The sequence below is a fragment of the Hippocampus bargibanti genome, linkage group LG09 (genome assembly GCF_051943395.1).
Source record: "Hippocampus bargibanti isolate YZ-2025 linkage group LG09, ASM5194339v1, whole genome shotgun sequence".
In the NCBI taxonomy this organism is placed as follows: domain Eukaryota; kingdom Metazoa; phylum Chordata; class Actinopteri; order Syngnathiformes; family Syngnathidae; genus Hippocampus; species Hippocampus bargibanti.
Window position 1 is genome coordinate 17,589,650 of NC_142742.1, and position 18,863 is coordinate 17,608,512.

Genomic DNA, 18,863 nt, shown 5'->3' on the forward strand with positions numbered 1-18,863 from the left:
TAGAGAGAGAGAGTGAGAGAGAGAGAAAATTAATAGTTGTACATACACAGTACATATAACCCACATACTGTACAGCCCGTTCCACAAGTATTGGAGTGACAAGAAGTCACTTCCTTTGTGTTTATGATCAAAATATGTTTATCACACTGAAGTTGATAATGGTGGTTGCAACAGAATGTATTCTGAAGCATAAAAGGTCATTTGGTCTGTCATTTTACAGAAAAGTACACTTAAACTCATCGGGAGAAGCTTCAGCATGCATCAGGACCTTAACCCAAATTACACTGATAACACAATAGAGGACTTCATCATGGGTTAAAAGTGCTTGGACTGGCCAAGAAAACCCAAGCAGGCATGAGGAAACAATGCAAATCCACAAAGGAAGGCAAGAGCCCCGGAATTGAACACTGCACCTCTGCACTTACTTTTTTGGTGTTGGGTCATAGAACTTGTACTGGTCCATGATCTTTTCTTCTAATTTCTCTTTCTGACGACGAAGAGCGTTCAGTTTATCACTAACAGAGTCAAAGAAGGAAAGAAACAAATAATTTTTTTGCCAAACGACCTTCAAGATTTGTTATCAAAATCAAAAATGTCCCTTTTCCACCTCACAATATGTAGTTCAGATCTACTCATTATTGTGATAAGCACTTTTGTTTAGCAAAAATGGCAAACAAAAGAGACTCAATTCAACAATTGATTGCTGCAGCAAAATGGACTGTGGAGAATCAAAGCGCTGACAAATCACATTTAGTTTTCACGACCACTGCAGTGGAGGTTGCAGACTGGTACAGAGACGACAGCGGAATCGCACCAGCTTGGTCATATTTGCCACTGGTTGCCAAGTGAACTGGTGTGAAGTAGCCTAGTGACATTTACTGGCTTTGATATAAAAGTAAAACAACAACTAATATTTTTATGTTAAAAATGTTGAAATCACAAATATCTAACACTTTCAACTACCATGGTCCAAAGTAGTGGAAATCTGCCTTTTTTCATCACGTCCAGAAGAACATCTACTGCGTGGTCGACCTGTCAGGACACTGCACATTTCTCCAACATGGGACAAATAATGTTTTTTTTTCTTATCATATTAGGACACCACCCACATTCATGATAGATTCTCTTATTTTGTCATATTTTCTTTTTCTCTGAATTTTGCTGTCACTCTGCAATCACACCGCCTCAGTCTTCTGGCTGGGTGTGATGTGGGATCAATGGGTTCGTTAGTGGCTCATTGTGATGTCCCAAGTGCAGTGTGTAAATATGGTGGTGCGCGAATAGTTACATGTACAGCTTCTGCTCCTGATGATAAAGCTCTTTACTCTCCATGCTTCTTTCCAGGAGAGTGTGGTTTTGCTGATTTAAAAGGTTGATCTGGCTCAGGAGGTGATGATTTTCTTCTTCTAGGTTCCCTTTCAGGCGACTTAGAAGCTGGTTCAAACCAAACACATTTCAGAGTTGGCACAAGAGTATTACCTAATTTCCGTATTTTCCACACCATAAGGCGCAAAAAAAAGCATTTTGTGCTTTATAATTTGGTGCACTTTTTTGGGGTCTCATGAGTTGCTTCTCTGTTAGGGTTCCGATGCTATCTCATGGCGATTGTTAGCTGGAACCATGTGGAAACTTAAAGGGCTCTGCCCAACACACATTGAAACAGACCACTTGGTGAGCTCTGCGCAGCCATTTGATAATGATAATCAAACAAAGATGATATCAATGGCAGAATTAAATATTAACTAAACAAAGGTAGGAGACAAGCAAGATTACATAGGATAGTAATTTTTTTGTTATACCATTTGTATGTATATGTTTAATTTCCGTTTTCGTGACCAGTTCTGGATGGCAGTTCTCTATGGCTTTCTTTACTCTATATAAATAAAACTTAAAGGGCAACCGACGTCTCCGGACAAGTTGTGTCCATAATTTGTAAAATGGCTTCAAATGACTTCTACTGGGCGTATTTTAATAAGATTCCACCGCATATAGCTATATTTTACGTTTTAAGACTTGCTCTGAATATTCAGGAAGTCTTGTTTTTGAGTTGGTAACGAGTCCGTACGTGACGTCATGAAAGGACCGCCCCCTGACCAAAAAAAGACACATTGTAGCAGTCCATCAACGTCAATGGATTTTGCTGTACATGTTTGGTCTGAGAACCGTGTTGCACCCAAAAGCCGACAGAAGAGGGCATCCAAGCTCCATATAAGGAATTTATCAGCCTGTGGAAGCGGATGTGGCCACTGGAGGTCGCCATTTTGTACCTCTTTTTTTGGGTGAGAGATTTTCCCCCAATGTTGCCTCACAATGTTCGATTGCAAACATGTATGCTTTCCTCTTCAGAACCAATTGAATAATATTAATAACTGGATGTGTAACAAGAAAGCATATTCTCCGAATCTGAAGCCATTGTTTTGATTCTCCAGCAATGCAAGACGTCTTGGCGTGACGTCACGAACTGGGGGCGGGACTTTCTGAAAATGCCCAATTCGCAGCTCAATTTTTTGCAGATTTTGGACACTAAGTCATTTTTATTGGTGTTTTGCATTTGACTAAAAATATCATACTGTTGTGTTTTGGGTATTTTAGATGCTATAAAACGTTTTTTTCTGATGTCGGTTGCCCTTCAATTGTCTTGTATTCCTTTAGCATAGCACAATATAGTGGATGCATACCACTAGTGTGGCTTGTATTCGATGCAATGTGCCTGTGCCCTATAATCAGTAGGAAAACAGTTGTGAAAAAGGCCTTTCATTGAAGGCGCACCTTATAATCTGAAGCGCCTTATAGTGGAGAAAATACATAAACAACGTTTTTTGTTTTTTTTACATCTGGGAAAAGTTTTACCTCACAGTGGTTGTCTAGTTTGGTCATAGTGAGGTCCAAGCCCTGGTGTTGCTCCATGAGCGTATCATATCGTGACATCCAGCGATTCACTTCCAGCTGGGCAGAGCTAAATGAAGTCTTGAGTTCATTCATCTGCTGCTGTAGCGCATTGCACTGTGCAGATTGTTGGGATTCGCTATGTGACATCCTAAAGATTGTACATGACAAGAGCCAATGAATAGTCCTGGTATTTCATCTTAAGCTGCAAACAATCAAGATGTTATACTACAACAACATTATATTTTTTTAAATTGGAAACAACGCACGCCACAAGAACTGAACAACACTTGGGAATGATTTTAAGGGTTGAGGGGTGTTGTTTGTCAAAATTAGTCAAAATTTGACATGAGGTCAGTGCTATCAATATCACCAAACAGAATACGAGCATAGCACCTTGTTGTGTTTACCTTGTAACCATGGGCATCAATTTTACAAAGTGTTTTTTTTTTTTTTACGTACATACACATTAATTTCAGATTTTTTTTGACGAAAATTGGGATCTTACATTTCAATGGTTTGGTATGATAAACACTGAAATCAGTTTTGAATAACGCACCTGTCCACCACAATCAAGAGTCTTACACCCCAAATCACAATTATTGCGTGTTCAAATGTAACCTTATGCGTTATCGACAATGACTTTAAGGAACTATAAACAAGCGAATGAACGAACGAATAAATGAATAAATAAATAAATAAATATGGAGCTCTGCGCGTATGTGATAAACCTGTGAGCGCGGCTGCTTTGTACCTGTCCACTTCATTTTTAAGTTGAAGGTTCTCTTGCTGCAGAAGCCGATTCTTCTGGTGCTCTTGGTTTAATGCCTCTCGTTCCTTCTGACCCCGCCCTTCTAATTCCTCCCATTTCTCTTTTTCCTGTAACAAAGTGCAACACCTGCAAAGAGACAAATGGAAATTGCACACAGATCAGCCTGTTTTCAGACAAAAAAAAAAAAAAAAAAAAAATCTAAAAACCCAAAAAAAAAACTCACAAAAAAGCCCTCCATCAATCATGAATCTTGTTGCATATCAGTGACGGACCGTCAAGGCCTGCAAAGCCTTCTCTACTGGCCTAACAATATATGAATCACGGACTGATGTTAATTATACAGTAAAGTCTCGTTATATCGATATCGGATATATCGATAGTCCCGGTTATATCGATACTATTTCTATGCACGCACGGAGAAAATTACATGCAAACAGGGTCGGATATATCGATAGTCCCGGTTATATCGATATTTTTTCGGACTCCCTTGAATATCGATATAACGAGACTTTACTGTATTTTGTCCATGAATTCTGATTAAATAATTCAATTTTTTAATTATTTATTGTCTTTCAGTCTCCTTTCATTAATTTTCCCCTGTTGCACTGCTTCCAAATGTGTGTTTATGTATTTAAGCATTTAACCAATCACATTTCAGCCATCATTTGTTACCAGGGTCAGAAATCTCCCAGGACGCCTTCACAATTAGTTCAGCGGGCCCTGTCACATCAAACGTGTTGATCAAACTGTTGCTCTAACAAATGAGATTGCGAGTTGGCAACCCAAAAGGGGTGCCAACAGTTTCTTGAAGGCGCTGTCAACGTCTGCTCTCAACTGCTCTCATCACAAGCCACTAGTGACAAGAGCATACTGGCCAGAGCTAGCACACTGTATGGGTAGCGAGCTGCATCAGCAAATATATTGTGTAGATTTAATAGCAGTTTTGTCAAACCCCAATGGTTGATTAGGATTTGGTCGGAGATTTGATGTTAAAGCCATTTTCAAGATGTACTTTTCAAGAAAAGCGATGGACATTATTAAGAAAGGTTGGTCAGTTATTTCCTGGCTAATGGTACTCCCTAATTGACTTGGAGTAAATCACACCACACTTTTTTCAGTCTGGATTTTGAAAAGCTAGAAGCAAATATAATTGTTTCTCAACAATCTCAACTTCCCCACATGCGTTTGATCAATTGTTTTACATGTCACTTTTACAGTAAACTCCAACTGGGAATGACGAAGTGAGACTGATTTGAGCCTTATTTGCAGAAGTATTCGTTCATTGCCCAAACAAACTCTTATCATGATAAAAAGGACATTTTGTAACGACCTATTCCTTTGCTGAACTTGTGTGTTACACGAGTGTGGATTGACCGCTCTACTTTTTTTCAACATGACGTGTGACAAAGAGTGGTTAGACGTAATCAAAGGTTTTTAGGACACCCCATTTTATTCAATAGCTGAGTCATTTTGATGTTTAACTGAAAATTCAAAACTGGGGGGAAAGTGATTGTGTTCAAACTTTTATTTGTATTTAACAAACTTACTTGCTCTGCATTGTTCTGTGTTCGCCCTCCAGTGCCCTCTGCTTGACTTTCAGAGCCGTGTGTTGACTGATCAATTGCTCATATTCATGTGCTTGCCTCTCATGTACATTCAATAAGCGCTCATGGTCATTGAGAACGCTTTCTCGCCCTCGCCAGGCCTCCTCGCGCTGTCTTTGCCATGACTCAACCTCATTCTCCAAGGCGGTGACTTGGCCTTGCAACACGGCATTCTGAGCCATGAGAGATGCACTCTGGGATGACAATGTGGATTTTTCCACCTAGGAGACAGTAAGATCTGTTATACCAGGAGCCTGCAACCTGAGGCTCCAAAGACGCACGCAGCTCCTTCATCCTTCTGCTCATGCTCACTGCGAGAATCGTTCATAGATTTCATAAATGCAACATACAACAGTTTAATTCGTATGTACCAAAAAAAAAATCAATACATAAAAGAAATGTGTCTGTGTGTGTGTGTGTATACTGTATACATATATTCGGTACATATACATATACGTATATATTGTATACACACACGCAGAGAAACACACACACACAGGCAGACAAACACACACACACACACACACACACACACACACACACACACACACACGCACACACACACACACACACACACACACACACACACACACACACACACAAACAGAGAGAGGAAATAATTTGAGATATGGATACGATTTGTTTCTTGCTCTGGTATGAAACTAAATAAAACAACACACCGAAAACATGATTGTATCAGGTGTACCTGAAGTTGTGCTGTCTGAGTATGCAGAGCTGAATTCTGCTCCTGAAGCACTGTTGTGTGTCGCTGGAGTGTCACCATTTGGTTGTTGAGTGAACTGTTTTGGTTCTCCAGTTGTTTAAGCTGATCCTTCAACAAACTGCTCTGAGTCTGAAGTGAGGCATTCTATGGAAAATGTCAACACTATTAATTATGAGGCGAAAACTACTCAGAAAACCTGAATTTGGTGAACCTCAATGAATTTGAAAAACATTGATGTATTTACACAGGGATCTCAGCCAAGGGAAATAAAAATAGAGGAACATGAAACAGATCAACCGGAGGTCAAGGGGGTTGTACAATTGCATATTAAATATCTGCTCCATAATTATACAAATACCATTTATTATATTTATAGAGGTTTTGCACCAACTTTGGTCATCCCCCATCCGGTCTTAGTTAGTTTTGTGTTATAAATCATAATTAAAATCACGGTATACACATTAAACATACAAGTACCAAAAATGCGACGATGTTTAGCACAAGTTTACTGACGAAAAGCGCGGTAAGGTTTCATCGCGCAGTCTCGTAGTATTTTACTCCCGAGCGATCCCGATTGTCAACGGAAGCAACTTACATCTACCAAAACACAGGAAAACATGCCGACTCAAGCACTACACATTCAGAAAAAAATTGCGGAATTCCGCTAAATAGCAGACGTTTGGGATCCCTAATTTACAAGAAACTAAATAACATAAATTCATATAAAAATAACATAAATTCATATAAATGTATTTGAAAATCAAATGAAACGTTATTTCTGAGCAATGGGGTGAATGTTATCAAGCATCAAGGCATTATATCAATCAGACAAACTCATGACACACCCACACAGAAGCTTACATTCTTCTCGACCTCAATGAGATGATCTTTGATACGGAGAAGCTCAGCAGTCGCTGAACTCCTCCGCCCATCTACTCCCAAGCACTCAGGGGAGTTGTGGTTTTCTTCTTTCTCCCGTTGCCCACGTAGGGTAGACAATTTCTCAAGAGCCTGAATCAAAATGAAAATAAAACAAAGTTCTGTGAAGCTTTCTCTATTTTTACAGAGGTGCCTCTTATTCATTCCATAGTTATGTTGGTTATGTATGTTAATGTGTGAAAGATTTAATTCTGAATTGAAAACTTAGAAGCAGTGTACAGTACGGGGGCGATAGAAAGCCTGACATCTAACATGCAATTGCTGTTGTCTTTGCTGCTAATTGGCAATATTTTACACCATCCAAATTTACTTTTTGTGCAAACGACTGAATTAGAGAAGACTATTAAAAATGTAAACTATAACTTCTTGAAGAAATTGACAAATAAATAATAGGAGGTCTCCAGACACCACATTTCCCCCATATGTTATAGTTTAGGTAAGGCAAGGTACTACTTTTCTTGGGTGTTAAAAGTCAGAACAGGTCCTAATAACTGGAACTTAACTACTAAGTACAGTCTTTCCTGGTGTGTACTTGACCACCTCCACATTAAGTTTCTTCTCATATTTGCCAAAATAATAATTCAAGGAAAATTCACTTGCGTTATAATTCTAAACTACTGACATGAAGCAAGTGCTCTGCGGTGCTTTTATTTTCACTTACAGTAGCGAGCTCCTTCTGTAGTGTGGTGTTGCATGTGTTACTATCTTCAAGTTTCTTCACCAGATTGGAAATTCTGCCCTCTTTAATCTTCATTGCCTGTTGGACCGTTTCCTCCAGTCGGGATTCAAGCAGCTTGTACTTGCTGAAGCATATAAGCACAAGTCAACATCAACATTTTATCATAAGGCTTCTCGGTACTCCAAAAAGGTGCCTGCATATGGTGTAATTTCAAGCTACCTGTCTTCCAGCATGTGCTCCTGCTGTAGTAGTCTTTCTCGGTTCAGTCCGACCTTCTCCAGTTCTTCATTGAGTCTTTCCAACTCGACGTTGTGCTGCTGTACTCTCAACTTCTCGGAGACCAACTCCTACACACAATGCTCTCTGTTGCGCTTACTGTAGTTAATTACAAACCTACAGTATGAACACCCGCATGTCCCATTCTACTGTGCAGTATATAATGTTAGTAGCTCACACCACACAAAGTCCTCGATATGCACCCAAAATTAAAAAAAGGATGTCACTCTTACCTCTCGAAGTGTAACCAAAGTCCTCTTGTCAATGGTTGCCTGTTTGTGCAGCTCCTTGTTCTCCCTCTCCAACTCTTTGGCCTTGAGGGCCACCTCCTTGAGCAAATTCATTTCTTTTCTCATATCTATGCCATCTTTCTCCACCAGAGCCAACTGATGAGCCTTCTCTTCCAACTCTGCCTCTTTATCCTCCAGGAGCATTCTGTTCCTCAAACTTTCTTTCTCTTGGTGCTTCCTTCCCTTCTCAGACTGTTCCAAGTCCAACAGTATATTTCTCCTCTCCTTCTCCCCTTCCTCTCTCCTCCTCTGCTCCTGACTCAGATCTTCTATTTCCTTTCTCAGCTCTTCCTGCATACGCAATGCTTCCTGTTCCTCTCTCTCCATTCGTTCCCGTTCTTCTTTATACGTCTCCATCTCACCTTCTAAGCGTTGCTTCTCTTGATTTAGTGTGGCAATATTGACTTCAAGCCTCTCTGTTCTCTTCCTTTCCCTGTGTAACTCCACTCCAATCTCCTCCAATCTCCTCTGCAATTCTTGCACCTCTTTCTGCACCTCTTTGCAGTTCTCCTGCTGTTTTGTGAGGAGAGAGGCTGAGGAGCGCAGATTTTCCACAGAGCAGCGAAGGTCCAAGTTTTCTTTTGTCAGGAGGCCATTTTCAGCTTCCTGGCTCTTCAGTTGCTTAAGCCTTTGTTGAGCCTCCTCGGCTTCCCGTTTCAATCTGTGCACATCCTGCTCCAGGGAGGACACCTGCTTCTCAAGAAACTCTGACCTCTCGCTGCAAGCACGCAGAGACGTAACCTGGAGAAAGAGACCCAAGCATCCAAGTTATTTTTGCCCACCTTCAGGAATCGTATCATCGATAAATGTAATGGCTTACCTCTCTGTTAAGAGCATCCCTATTTCTCTCTGTCTTGGCCATCTCCCTCTCTACTTCACTGCATCTTTCTGCCCTTTCCCTCAGCCTTTCTGCCTCTTCTTTGGAAAGCACCAGTTGAGTTTCCAAACTTGCTAGCCGGGTACTGGTATCAGTAATCCCTTGGTGTAGGACGCGATTCTCTGCTTCAACCTCGCGGACCCTCATTTCACTATGAGACTGAGCCCGGTCACGAAGCGACACCATAGCATCAGACAGATGCTGCTTCTCACTCTCTAATTCTGAAATCTTGTTAAGCAGGAGAAACAAAGCAGAAAGTTCTTTAGCAAGACACACAGTACAAAAATTCTTTCAGTTGTATTTTGTGTTTACTGAAGTGTCTGTCTTTGCTCTTAATCACATCATGACGGACTGAACTTCTTTTGGTATTCAACTGAGTTTCTGACGGTAATTTACCTGTCTGTCTTTGTCGGCTCTTAGAGCGTGCATTTCTCTCTCCAGATTTTGTTTCTCCTTCAATAATTCCTCTCCAAGTGACTCCATGTCTTGATTAGTGAGTTTCTCTTGGTCCAGCAAGACCTGGAGATGCTCCAACTGAGACCCAAATGTAATCATGTAAAAAAAAACTGTTTACACACAACCTACATAAAATTAGACCAGTGGTTCTGAACCATGTTAGTGGTACCAAACCCAACCAGTTCGTATGCACCGAAACCTTCATCAGGGAAAATAAAAATTGTATTTTTTACAAATTCAAGACGTTAAAAAAACAGAAAAAGATAAATAAATTTCATGGTCTAAATATGGTTTTTTAAAATTGTGTGAGGTACTATCACGACAGTCACAAGATGACAATTGGGCAATTTCCCGCAGAACTGATCGGACAAGCAATGTCACGTGATCATCTGTAGCTAGGATGGCTAAGCGGCCATGTCATAATGAATTGACATGTTTCGTCGGGAGTGTCTTAGGGTACGATTGAACACGGGTAAAGAACCACACAACTAGAGCAACAAAATTGAGTCTCAAAATTAAATCAGAGTGAGAAAAGACAATCGTTTCAGGTGATCTCCTTTAGTCCCCTTCAATCCCCTATTTTGCAGTATTCTTTATTCTTCTCAATAACAGACATTTTCGTGGTTCTCATTTCATTTTAGGTACGCTACTTATTAAAAAGGTTTGAAAGTTTTACATCCAATTCTGGATGTGCCTGGTTTACAGAGAAGCATTCATGAGCCTGTTTTTGCACATGCAAACTTAAGGTCTCCACAAGGTTCCACTGACCAGACGTATTTCTTTCTATGAAGGGCTGAAAATTATTAAATTTTAAACCCGTGTTTTTTCTCTACCTTGGTACAGAGACCCTGGTTATCCCTGTCCAGCTCTTGGGTATGGAGTTGCTTCTCTTGAAGTTGGTGATTCTCCTCTTTTAGTCTTTCAATCGAGGTTTGCAGCTCCTTATTCTCTTTCTCCAGCTTCAAAACTCGACTGGAGACACACTCGTTGAGCTCTTGGACAAACGATTTCCGGGCTGTGACACATTAAAAATTGATCAGTCAGGTTTAGTGGAAGAGAGTAACAGAAAATTTCTAGGTACCGCAATATTACCTTCTGACAGAGAATTGTCTTGGTTTTTGGTGAGCTGTTCCAGTTCCCATCCCAGATGAGCTGATTCGTTCATACTCTGTTTATGTCCAATCTCCAGAAGCATGTTCTCCTCCACCAGCTCTTCGAGTCGACGTCGCTCATTTTCCCTCTCCTACAATGGCCACAGTCAAACATGTGTGTCTTAGAGCAAATACAACATTTGATAATACCAAGTTGTATAACCACTTATACATTCCCCCCAAAAAAGCATGAGCTGCAAGTGGCTCAGAAATTCTCAGCAGATTATGCAATTAATCAGAATTGTGTTGCAGGTCAGAGTACTGCGCAAGCATATAAATATCAATTTATAAAACATTTTACAATCTTATTTTGTTTTTGTATTCGTTTTGTATCGTATTGCATGAGGAAGTTTGGAGTGACAGAAAAATATGTCAGAGCTGTGCAAGACATGTATCATGACTGTAAGACAGTTGTGAGTTGTGCTGTCGGTGTGGCGGAGGAATTCAAGGTGGAGTTGGGACTCCACCAGGGGTCCGCTTTGACCCCCTTCTGATTCGCTATGGTGATGGACAGGCTGACAGACGATGTTGGACAAGAATCTCCTTGCACCAAGATGTTTGCAGATGAAATTGTGATCTGTCGTGAGAACAGGGAACAGATTGGGGAGAAACTAGAGATGTGGTGGTATGCCCTGGAAAGGAGAGGAATGAAGATCAGTCGCAGCAAGACGGAATATATGTGTGTGAATGAGAGGGATCCAAGTGCAAGCGTGATGCTACAGGGAGAAGAGACAAAGAAGGTGGAAGATTGTCCAGAGAAATGGAGACTGTGGAAAAGAGGTGAAGCGTGTCCAGGCAGGCTGGAACGGCTGGAGAAAAATGTCAGGTGTGATGTGTGATAGAAGGGTTTCAGCTAGAATGAAAGGAAAGGTGTATAAAACGGTGGTGAGACCAGCCATGATGTTTTGACTGGAAACAGCGCCACTGAACAAAAGACAGGAAGCACAGCTGGAGGTAGCAGAGCTGAAGAGGTTTTCTTCGGGAGTGACCAGGTTGGATAGGATCAGGAATGAGTATATTAGAGGTACAATTTATATTCGAGGCATCGGAGAGAAAGTCAGAGAGGTCAGACTGAAATGGTTTGGACATGTCCAGAGGAGCGAGTAACTATATTGGAAGAAGGATGCTGAGTCTTGAACTGCCAGGCAGGAGACCGAAAGGAAGACCTAAGAGGAGGTTTATGGACGTTGTCAAAGAGGATATGAAGGTAGCTGGTGTGAGAGAAGAGGATGCACAAAACCGGGTTCGATGGAGGACACTGATCCGCTGTGGCGACCCCTGAAGAGAAAAGCCGAAAGGAAAAGAAGACTTTTTGTCTTCCATCCATTTATCCATCGATCAATATTCTGAATGGATCAGTTCACTGAGCCTATCTCAGCTGTCTTTGGGCAGAAATGGTTGCAAGCAAAGAGAATGGTGGACATATACAAACAACTATTCGCATTCACAATCAGAGCGAAGGACAATTTAGTGTGTTCGATTAACCTCAGGTGCATGTTTTTACATGGAGAAAAACCAGGCAGGAACAGGGAGGGTTGGGCCTAGAATTAGATCCTGAAATTTCGGCCATTTGAGCCATATGCGATGCACAGGTTGCTTGTTACCGATATAAAGATGTTTTTGTCTCCAGATGGATAATTGTGCTATACAGTGAACAAATGTGTATTAAGACAGGCAAGCTATATGTAATACAGTAAAGTCTCGTTATATCGATACCGGACTTGACACAAAAGGGAACAGGGAGAGGTGAGGGACACTCACTTTCGTTCAAACACACATGCATTCACAGACACAGACACTGTGTGATGGCTTCTTGCTAACTGAATGCATACCAGCCACTCCCCAGACAATGGTTTGAGTTTTATATATACAGTAAAGTCTCGTTATATCGATATTCAAGGGAGTCCGAAAAAATATCGATATAACCGGGACTATCGATATATCCGACCCTGTTTGCATGTAATTTTCTCCGTGCGTGCATAGAAATAGTATCGATATAACCGGGACTATCGATATATCCGATATCGATATAACGAGACTTTACTGTATAATGACGCCATACCATTTCTAAGTCACGTATTTTTGCCCGTAGTAACAGGTTGTCCTTCTCCATTGCGTGAACTTTCTCACAGCGCCCCCTGGAGACTGATAGTTGCTCCTCCAGCAAAACTTTCGTCTCCACAAGCGTCAGGTTGTCTTCTCGAAGCTCCTAAAATCCAAACATATTAAGTATACAGATGCTCCCTGACTTCCAAGCATTTGTGTTACGAACAATGGTACATATGAATATTTTTGCGGGTATGTCGAAAATGTTGGGACAGAGATGCTGTAAGTTAGATTTTGTATCGCGCGCCTTTTTCCGAGTTTCTCCACGCACCCAGACACATTGGAGGTGTCAAGGGCTGAATGTTTACACAACGGACAACAAGGCTGACCAATCAGCGCATGGCTATGCTGAAGTATTGCCAAAGAGTTCAGGGCTATCCGTCAAGCTCGCTTGCGAATCGCTGCGTAGAGTATGTGGGCGGGGAGGAAATCCCGCTTCGCATTTGACGCTCCGCGTAGGAGGCGCCACATTTGCTTGCGATTGGCTGCGTAGAGTATATGGGCGGGGAGGAAATCCCACTTCCCAGTTGAGGCTCCGAGGAGGAGACGATTTATCACAAAAAGTAATGGCTGCTTGCATGTAATTCAGTAGCACATAATTCAGTAATTACATACCAGCATCTTCAGGAATGGCTTACTGAAGACCCAAGGATATATGTTGTTGTACTACAATCGATGTAAATTTATTTTACGACTGTTAGAGCGTCTGTGTTTTCTACTTCCCTGGTCAGTGTTTGACCTAAACATACATTCAAAACATACAAAGTTTAGCACTGAACCAACTTATGAACAAATTCACTATTTATGCATTTTGGATTTTCTGAAGTTTTTATGTGTTAAACAGGGGTGGATCCATCTCTGTAGAATCCAGATTTTTTTGGTGATAGAAAATATGAAATACATCGCTACATACAGTAGATATAACAATAAGGAACGCACAATCACAAATGCGAGTACCAAAGAAGATGCGTTTACCTCCACCCTGTTCCTGTAGAAGTGAACATCATTGAGCTTCTCTTTACATCGAGTCAACTCGTTATCGAGTCGGTCGACCCGGGCTGCTTTCTCCCTTAAAGAGTCAACCTCGTCCCGATACATTCGTACAGAGCGAGCCTCACAAGACAGTGACTGGTTCTGAATCACACACAGAAACATGAATGAATACATACCCTCTCCGGGCTACAGTATGTTACGAGGGGTAAAGTTTGAAAATATGACGTGGAGCACCATTCACGAATTTCTTCCGGTTTTGTTTTTCTTGATGATATTGCCGATAAAGCGATGGTCAGCCCTCTGGCAATGTTTTGTCCCTTCCAACGAGGGGGCAGAATTTCCCTATTTTTCATGTTAGTGCTTTGTTACAGATTCAGCTGTTGTTAAAGTGCTATATAAACCAATATGTATGTGTTGCATTGTATTTTGGACAGTCGCTCTCGTTTCTAGCTCAAATAACTCCAGACCTATATAATTTAGGAATTAACTCGTTATTTGCGGATGAAAGAAGAGAGTCTGAATGTTTAGATAGTCCTAAAACTCAATACTCTGTGGGTCCTGGAATTTAAGTGACAATGACGAAAACCCTGGACCTGGAGTGGACACATTTTTTGCACGTCTGGCAGTGAATGAGTTGGAACGTCAAGCATACGGTCATGTCATGACAAATTGTCAGATAACCTGAAGCTTGTAATTCTCATGTCATTTTATCAAATTTGAGAAAGACTAGGCCTCACGGACAAATTTCAAGACACAATTCACACCTGGACAGACAGTTTTGGTAAAACCAAAAGTGGAAATCAATGGTATTTAATTTGGGTTGTTAACTGTGTTAATTTTGAGTTCAAGGGGCCATTTTATCCCAACAAATATATATTCTTAACAAGATGATGGCAACATCACACACACATACAAATTTCCTTATTTGATGATGATGAAGCACACAGTGCAGGGATTGATGGACGTGAAACCAACCTCTTGTTTAAGTCGCTGTAGCTCCTGATCTAGATGCTCCACCTCATGTTTGGAATCCATCAACTGCTCAGTCTTCTCCTCGCTGCACACAGAATTTTGCAATCATCTTGTGCATACTGTCTGGTGAGCTAAAAAGCATCAGTTGACTCACAGCTCTTGTCTATATCTACGAAGCTTGGCCTTCGTGTCTGCAAGCTCCACAGATAAATGCTGCTTCTCTTCTTTGGTGAGGCTGGTCACAGCCAAGACTGATCCTTTGTTATTCACTAGCTCACCTCCAGAAGTATTTACTTGTCTCGGGTTACATATTTGTCCTTCCTGGGGATGCAGACTGGATAAGTAGTCCCTCTCCTGAGTAAGATCCACAATGACCTAAAAGGGGTGATATCAATTCTCAAAATATATCATGAGTATAAATAAATATTACATCATGTATTTTCCGCAGTATAGGCCACATCTAAAAGTATTCACTGTTCTCTAAAGCCAACAGTGCGTCTTTTTAATCTGATGCGACTTTTAGATGTTGTTACAGTCTGCAGGAACCAATTGTAACTTAAGAGGGTTCTGCCCAACACTAATTGCCATTCACAAACACACACTAAAACAGGCAATTTGTGAGTTTTGCAAAGCCACGAAGAGAATAGCACAAGCTTAGGTAGGTACAGTGATACCTCAGCTTCCAAACTTAATTGGTTCCCAGAAAGTGTGTGTCAGGCGAAAAGTTCGTCTGCTAAACATTTATTTCCCATAAGAAATCATTAAAAATTAGAATATTCCATTCCCAGGTCCCCATAAAACATAATTTTCTACTAAATAATCCTTAAAACTACACAAAATATACATTATTTTATGTATGATAAATGTGCTATTGGATTGTAATTAAAGAAAGAAACTGTACAGTGTAATAAAGTTGTTTTATTTACCTTTGTGATGGTTGTTGATGGTTGCCTCTTGATGATATCCGAGTCAAATTGCCATGCTTTCTCGGCGATAATACCATCACTCACTGTCCCCTGCTAACTGCTTTACGTTAATCCAAATCAACAGAAAATTTTCAACATCTTCTAATGCCTCAGATCGTTGCTTACACAACACAGAAACACCCTTAGCCACACGTAGCAATGGTCGACTTAGCACACCTTGTTCGTGTTTCTCGGTGATCTCCTTCTTCTGCTTGACCGTAATTTTCTTTTGTGTCGTCTTCGGCTTAACACTAGCCTGTGGTGGGGTCTTTTTTGGTCCCAAAATAGCAAAAATACTCCGCTCAAGAGCAAACCACGTCTGTACTCAAAGGGGGTGTGGAAAACTAGTCCGCCAACCACTGTGGCGCTGTTCGACCGTGTGGTTTGGTGTTCATCTGCCGAAAACTAGTCCGCTAGCCACCGTGGCGCTGTGTGGTTTTGTTCATCCGCCAAGATGAACAAAATCTTGTATGCCAAGATATATTCTCGCAAATTTAATGTTCGTAAAGCGAAAAGTTCGTGAGCTAGAGCGTTCATATGCCGTGGTATCACTGTACTAATTAACCGAAAGAACAAGGGGCAGATGAACTCAACCGCTTTTTCAATCGGTTTGATGCCTGTCGCCCCCTGCCCACCGTCAACTCCACCTGTCGCTGCACCTGCACCAACTCTCACTGTGGACTTACCCCCCTCCCAACCGTTGCCACACCCTCAGCCGTCACTCTGCCTCCTGGTTCCTGCCTGTCTGTCACAACTGCGCAGGTGAGGAACAAATTGAGGAGGATGGAAGTGAGGAAGGCAGCAGGTCCGGATTACATCAGTTCCCGACTCCTCAAGGCCTGCTCCGACCAGCTGTGTATCATTGTCCAGCACTTGTTCAACCTAGCCTGAAGCTGGGCAGTGTTCCACAGCTGTGAAAAGCGTCACGTCCCAGTGCCGAAGATTTGCCAACCCAAAGGAGCTCAACAGCTACAGACCAGTGGCGCTGACGTCTCACCTGATGAGACTCGTCCTCACCCACCTGCGACCGCCGGCAAGCTCATCGCTGGACCCGCTACAGTTTGCCTACCAGCCCAGCATCGGTGTGGAGGATGCCATCATCTACCTCCTCCTCTAGGCATTGCTGCACCTGGAGAATGCTGGGAGCACGGTGAGGATCACGTTCTTCGATTTCTCCAGTGCCTTCAACACCATCCAGCCAAATCTACTGGGGGACAAGCTGCGGCATGCCGATGTCGACCACCATCTCACATTCTGGATTACAGATTACCTCACAAACAGGCCACAGTACGTGAGGGTAAAGAACTGTGAGTCGGACAGGCTTCTCTGCAGCACCGGAGCACCACAGGGGACAGTCCTGGCTCCATTCCTGTTCACCCTTTACACCACGAACTTCAACTACAACACCCCAACCTGCCACGTTCAGAAGTTCTCTGACGGCTCAGCTATAGACGGTCTCATTACAGAAGGAGACGATCGGGAGTACAGGGGACTGACAAACGACTTTGTGGACTGGTGCCAGCAGAATCACCTCCAGATCAACACCGGGAAAACCAAGGAGCTGGTAGTGGATTTCTGCATGAAACAATCTTCACCTGCACCGTTGAACATCCAGGGTTCGGACATTGAGAGGGTGACCTGGGCTGCTCGCTGGACTCTCTGGAGGAGGTGGGCAACAAACGGATGCTAGCTAAACTAAAAGCTATGATGGACATCCCCTCCCACACCCTCCTGCCCACCCTGACAGCACTGGATAGCTCCTTCAGCCAGAGACTGTTACACCCACGCTGCAAGAAGGAGAGGTACCGCCTTTCTTTCCTACCGACTACTGTCAGGCTTTGCAATTCCACAATCCAATCCAATCCAATCCAATCACATGTGAAAAAAACTGGACACTCGTATATATGGGTTGATGCAATATATAAATATGCCTTACATTTGCACAGTATACAGTTGACATTTTTATTTTGTTATGCTTAGAATATCTTGTTTTCTATCCTTTCACCCCGCCCCCACCCCATCCCCTTTCAAATTGCTGCTGTGGACTGCAAATTTCCCCATTGTGGGACGAATAAAGGTTTTCTGATTTCTGAAAAAAAGAAAATGTGGTTATGTCATGAAATGTTCAGGTTTCTCTAATTGTATGTTTGTTTTCATTTTGAATGTTTCCTGCATGTTTGCCAGTTAATTATGCTCAAACCTTTAAGGTGACAGTGCCTAAGTGACCAGCTGCCATATGACAAAAAAAAAACCTCCCTACCTTAAAGCTCAAGTACTGTAGCACTAACTCTTTTTTGTGTGTGTCTGTTATTGTTACCTCACTGGCCTTGTCTCTCTGCGCTATGAGTTGCTGCAGAGACGTAGCCATGCTGCGTGACAATGGTTCAAGTTCTTCCTGTGCCAGCCCTGCTCCTTCCTCGAGCCATGAAAGGTCAAGAACATTCTGCTGGTTGTGTGTCACCTGCAAATACAGACAGATGCACACTTTTACTTTTCACTTGTTATATGACTGTTGTTGTCAGCAGTGTGACAATGCACTACACTGTACTGGGATCTTTTTGCTGATATTTTACCATTCCAAATGAGCGCAATAAGGAAAAACCAAATTAGTAAAATATCATTCATCAATCAAATAACCAAGCACACAGAATGGCCTACAATGTAAGGTTCAAGATAGTCATCATGTTCATGGTTGAACATATGACTTGTACTTCACTGACCTCCTGGATGTGAGAGACTATGGCAGCTTGGGTCTCAATGTCCAAGAGTTTGATCCTCTCGATCATCTCCTCCTTACGCTCACACTAATGATGAACACACACTTCAACCATTAGAAACAATCATTTTAAGTTGTATTCTACACTCCGCTATCAAAAATAGATACTAGTAAATGTATTGTTGATGAAAAATGTGTTTGTGTTCATTTAGCTGTTGCCTCAGCTGAGAGCTTTTCATCATGTCAGCATTTGTACAAGGCCCAAGAAACCTCTTCCTTTCTTTCTGTTAACTGCCTGTGTGCAGCCTTCATTTTCCCTAAAAACAATCAGACTAAACCAGGTTGAAAGGAGACATAATATCAGGGAGAAATACAGGGAGAGTTTGTGAAATTTGGAAGGAACAAAGGGAGTAACAAAACATCTGCTGAAAGGAGAAGTTTAGCGTTTATAAGTGAG

General features: G+C 41.8%; 1 protein-coding gene across 2 annotated transcripts in view; it reads right to left on the reverse strand.

Moving 5' to 3' along the window:
- ccdc88c (coiled-coil and HOOK domain protein 88C) overlaps positions 1-18,863 on the reverse strand; it is a 56,863-nt gene that overhangs the window by 16,874 nt on the left and 21,126 nt on the right. The window contains exons 6-25 of one of the 2 annotated variants that reach the window (XM_089004536.1): positions 18,411-18,494; positions 18,008-18,151; positions 14,880-15,100; positions 14,729-14,810; positions 13,736-13,894; positions 12,717-12,863; positions 10,596-10,746; positions 10,337-10,518; positions 9,444-9,581; positions 8,991-9,275; positions 8,114-8,911; positions 7,824-7,951; positions 7,587-7,728; positions 6,848-6,997; positions 5,969-6,130; positions 5,206-5,483; positions 3,641-3,784; positions 2,851-3,037; positions 1,289-1,434; positions 426-515 (exon numbers count right to left, since the gene is read on the reverse strand). In XM_089004536.1, the coding sequence (XP_088860662.1) occupies positions 426-515; positions 1,289-1,434; positions 2,851-3,037; positions 3,641-3,784; positions 5,206-5,483; positions 5,969-6,130; positions 6,848-6,997; positions 7,587-7,728; positions 7,824-7,951; positions 8,114-8,911; positions 8,991-9,275; positions 9,444-9,581; positions 10,337-10,518; positions 10,596-10,746; positions 12,717-12,863; positions 13,736-13,894; positions 14,729-14,810; positions 14,880-15,100; positions 18,008-18,151; positions 18,411-18,494 (3,818 nt within the window). The remainder of the gene's footprint in view (positions 1-425; positions 516-1,288; positions 1,435-2,850; positions 3,038-3,640; positions 3,785-5,205; positions 5,484-5,968; positions 6,131-6,847; positions 6,998-7,586; positions 7,729-7,823; positions 7,952-8,113; positions 8,912-8,990; positions 9,276-9,443; positions 9,582-10,336; positions 10,519-10,595; positions 10,747-12,716; positions 12,864-13,735; positions 13,895-14,728; positions 14,811-14,879; positions 15,101-18,007; positions 18,152-18,410; positions 18,495-18,863) is intronic. The other variant, XM_089004535.1, reaches the window with a different exon arrangement.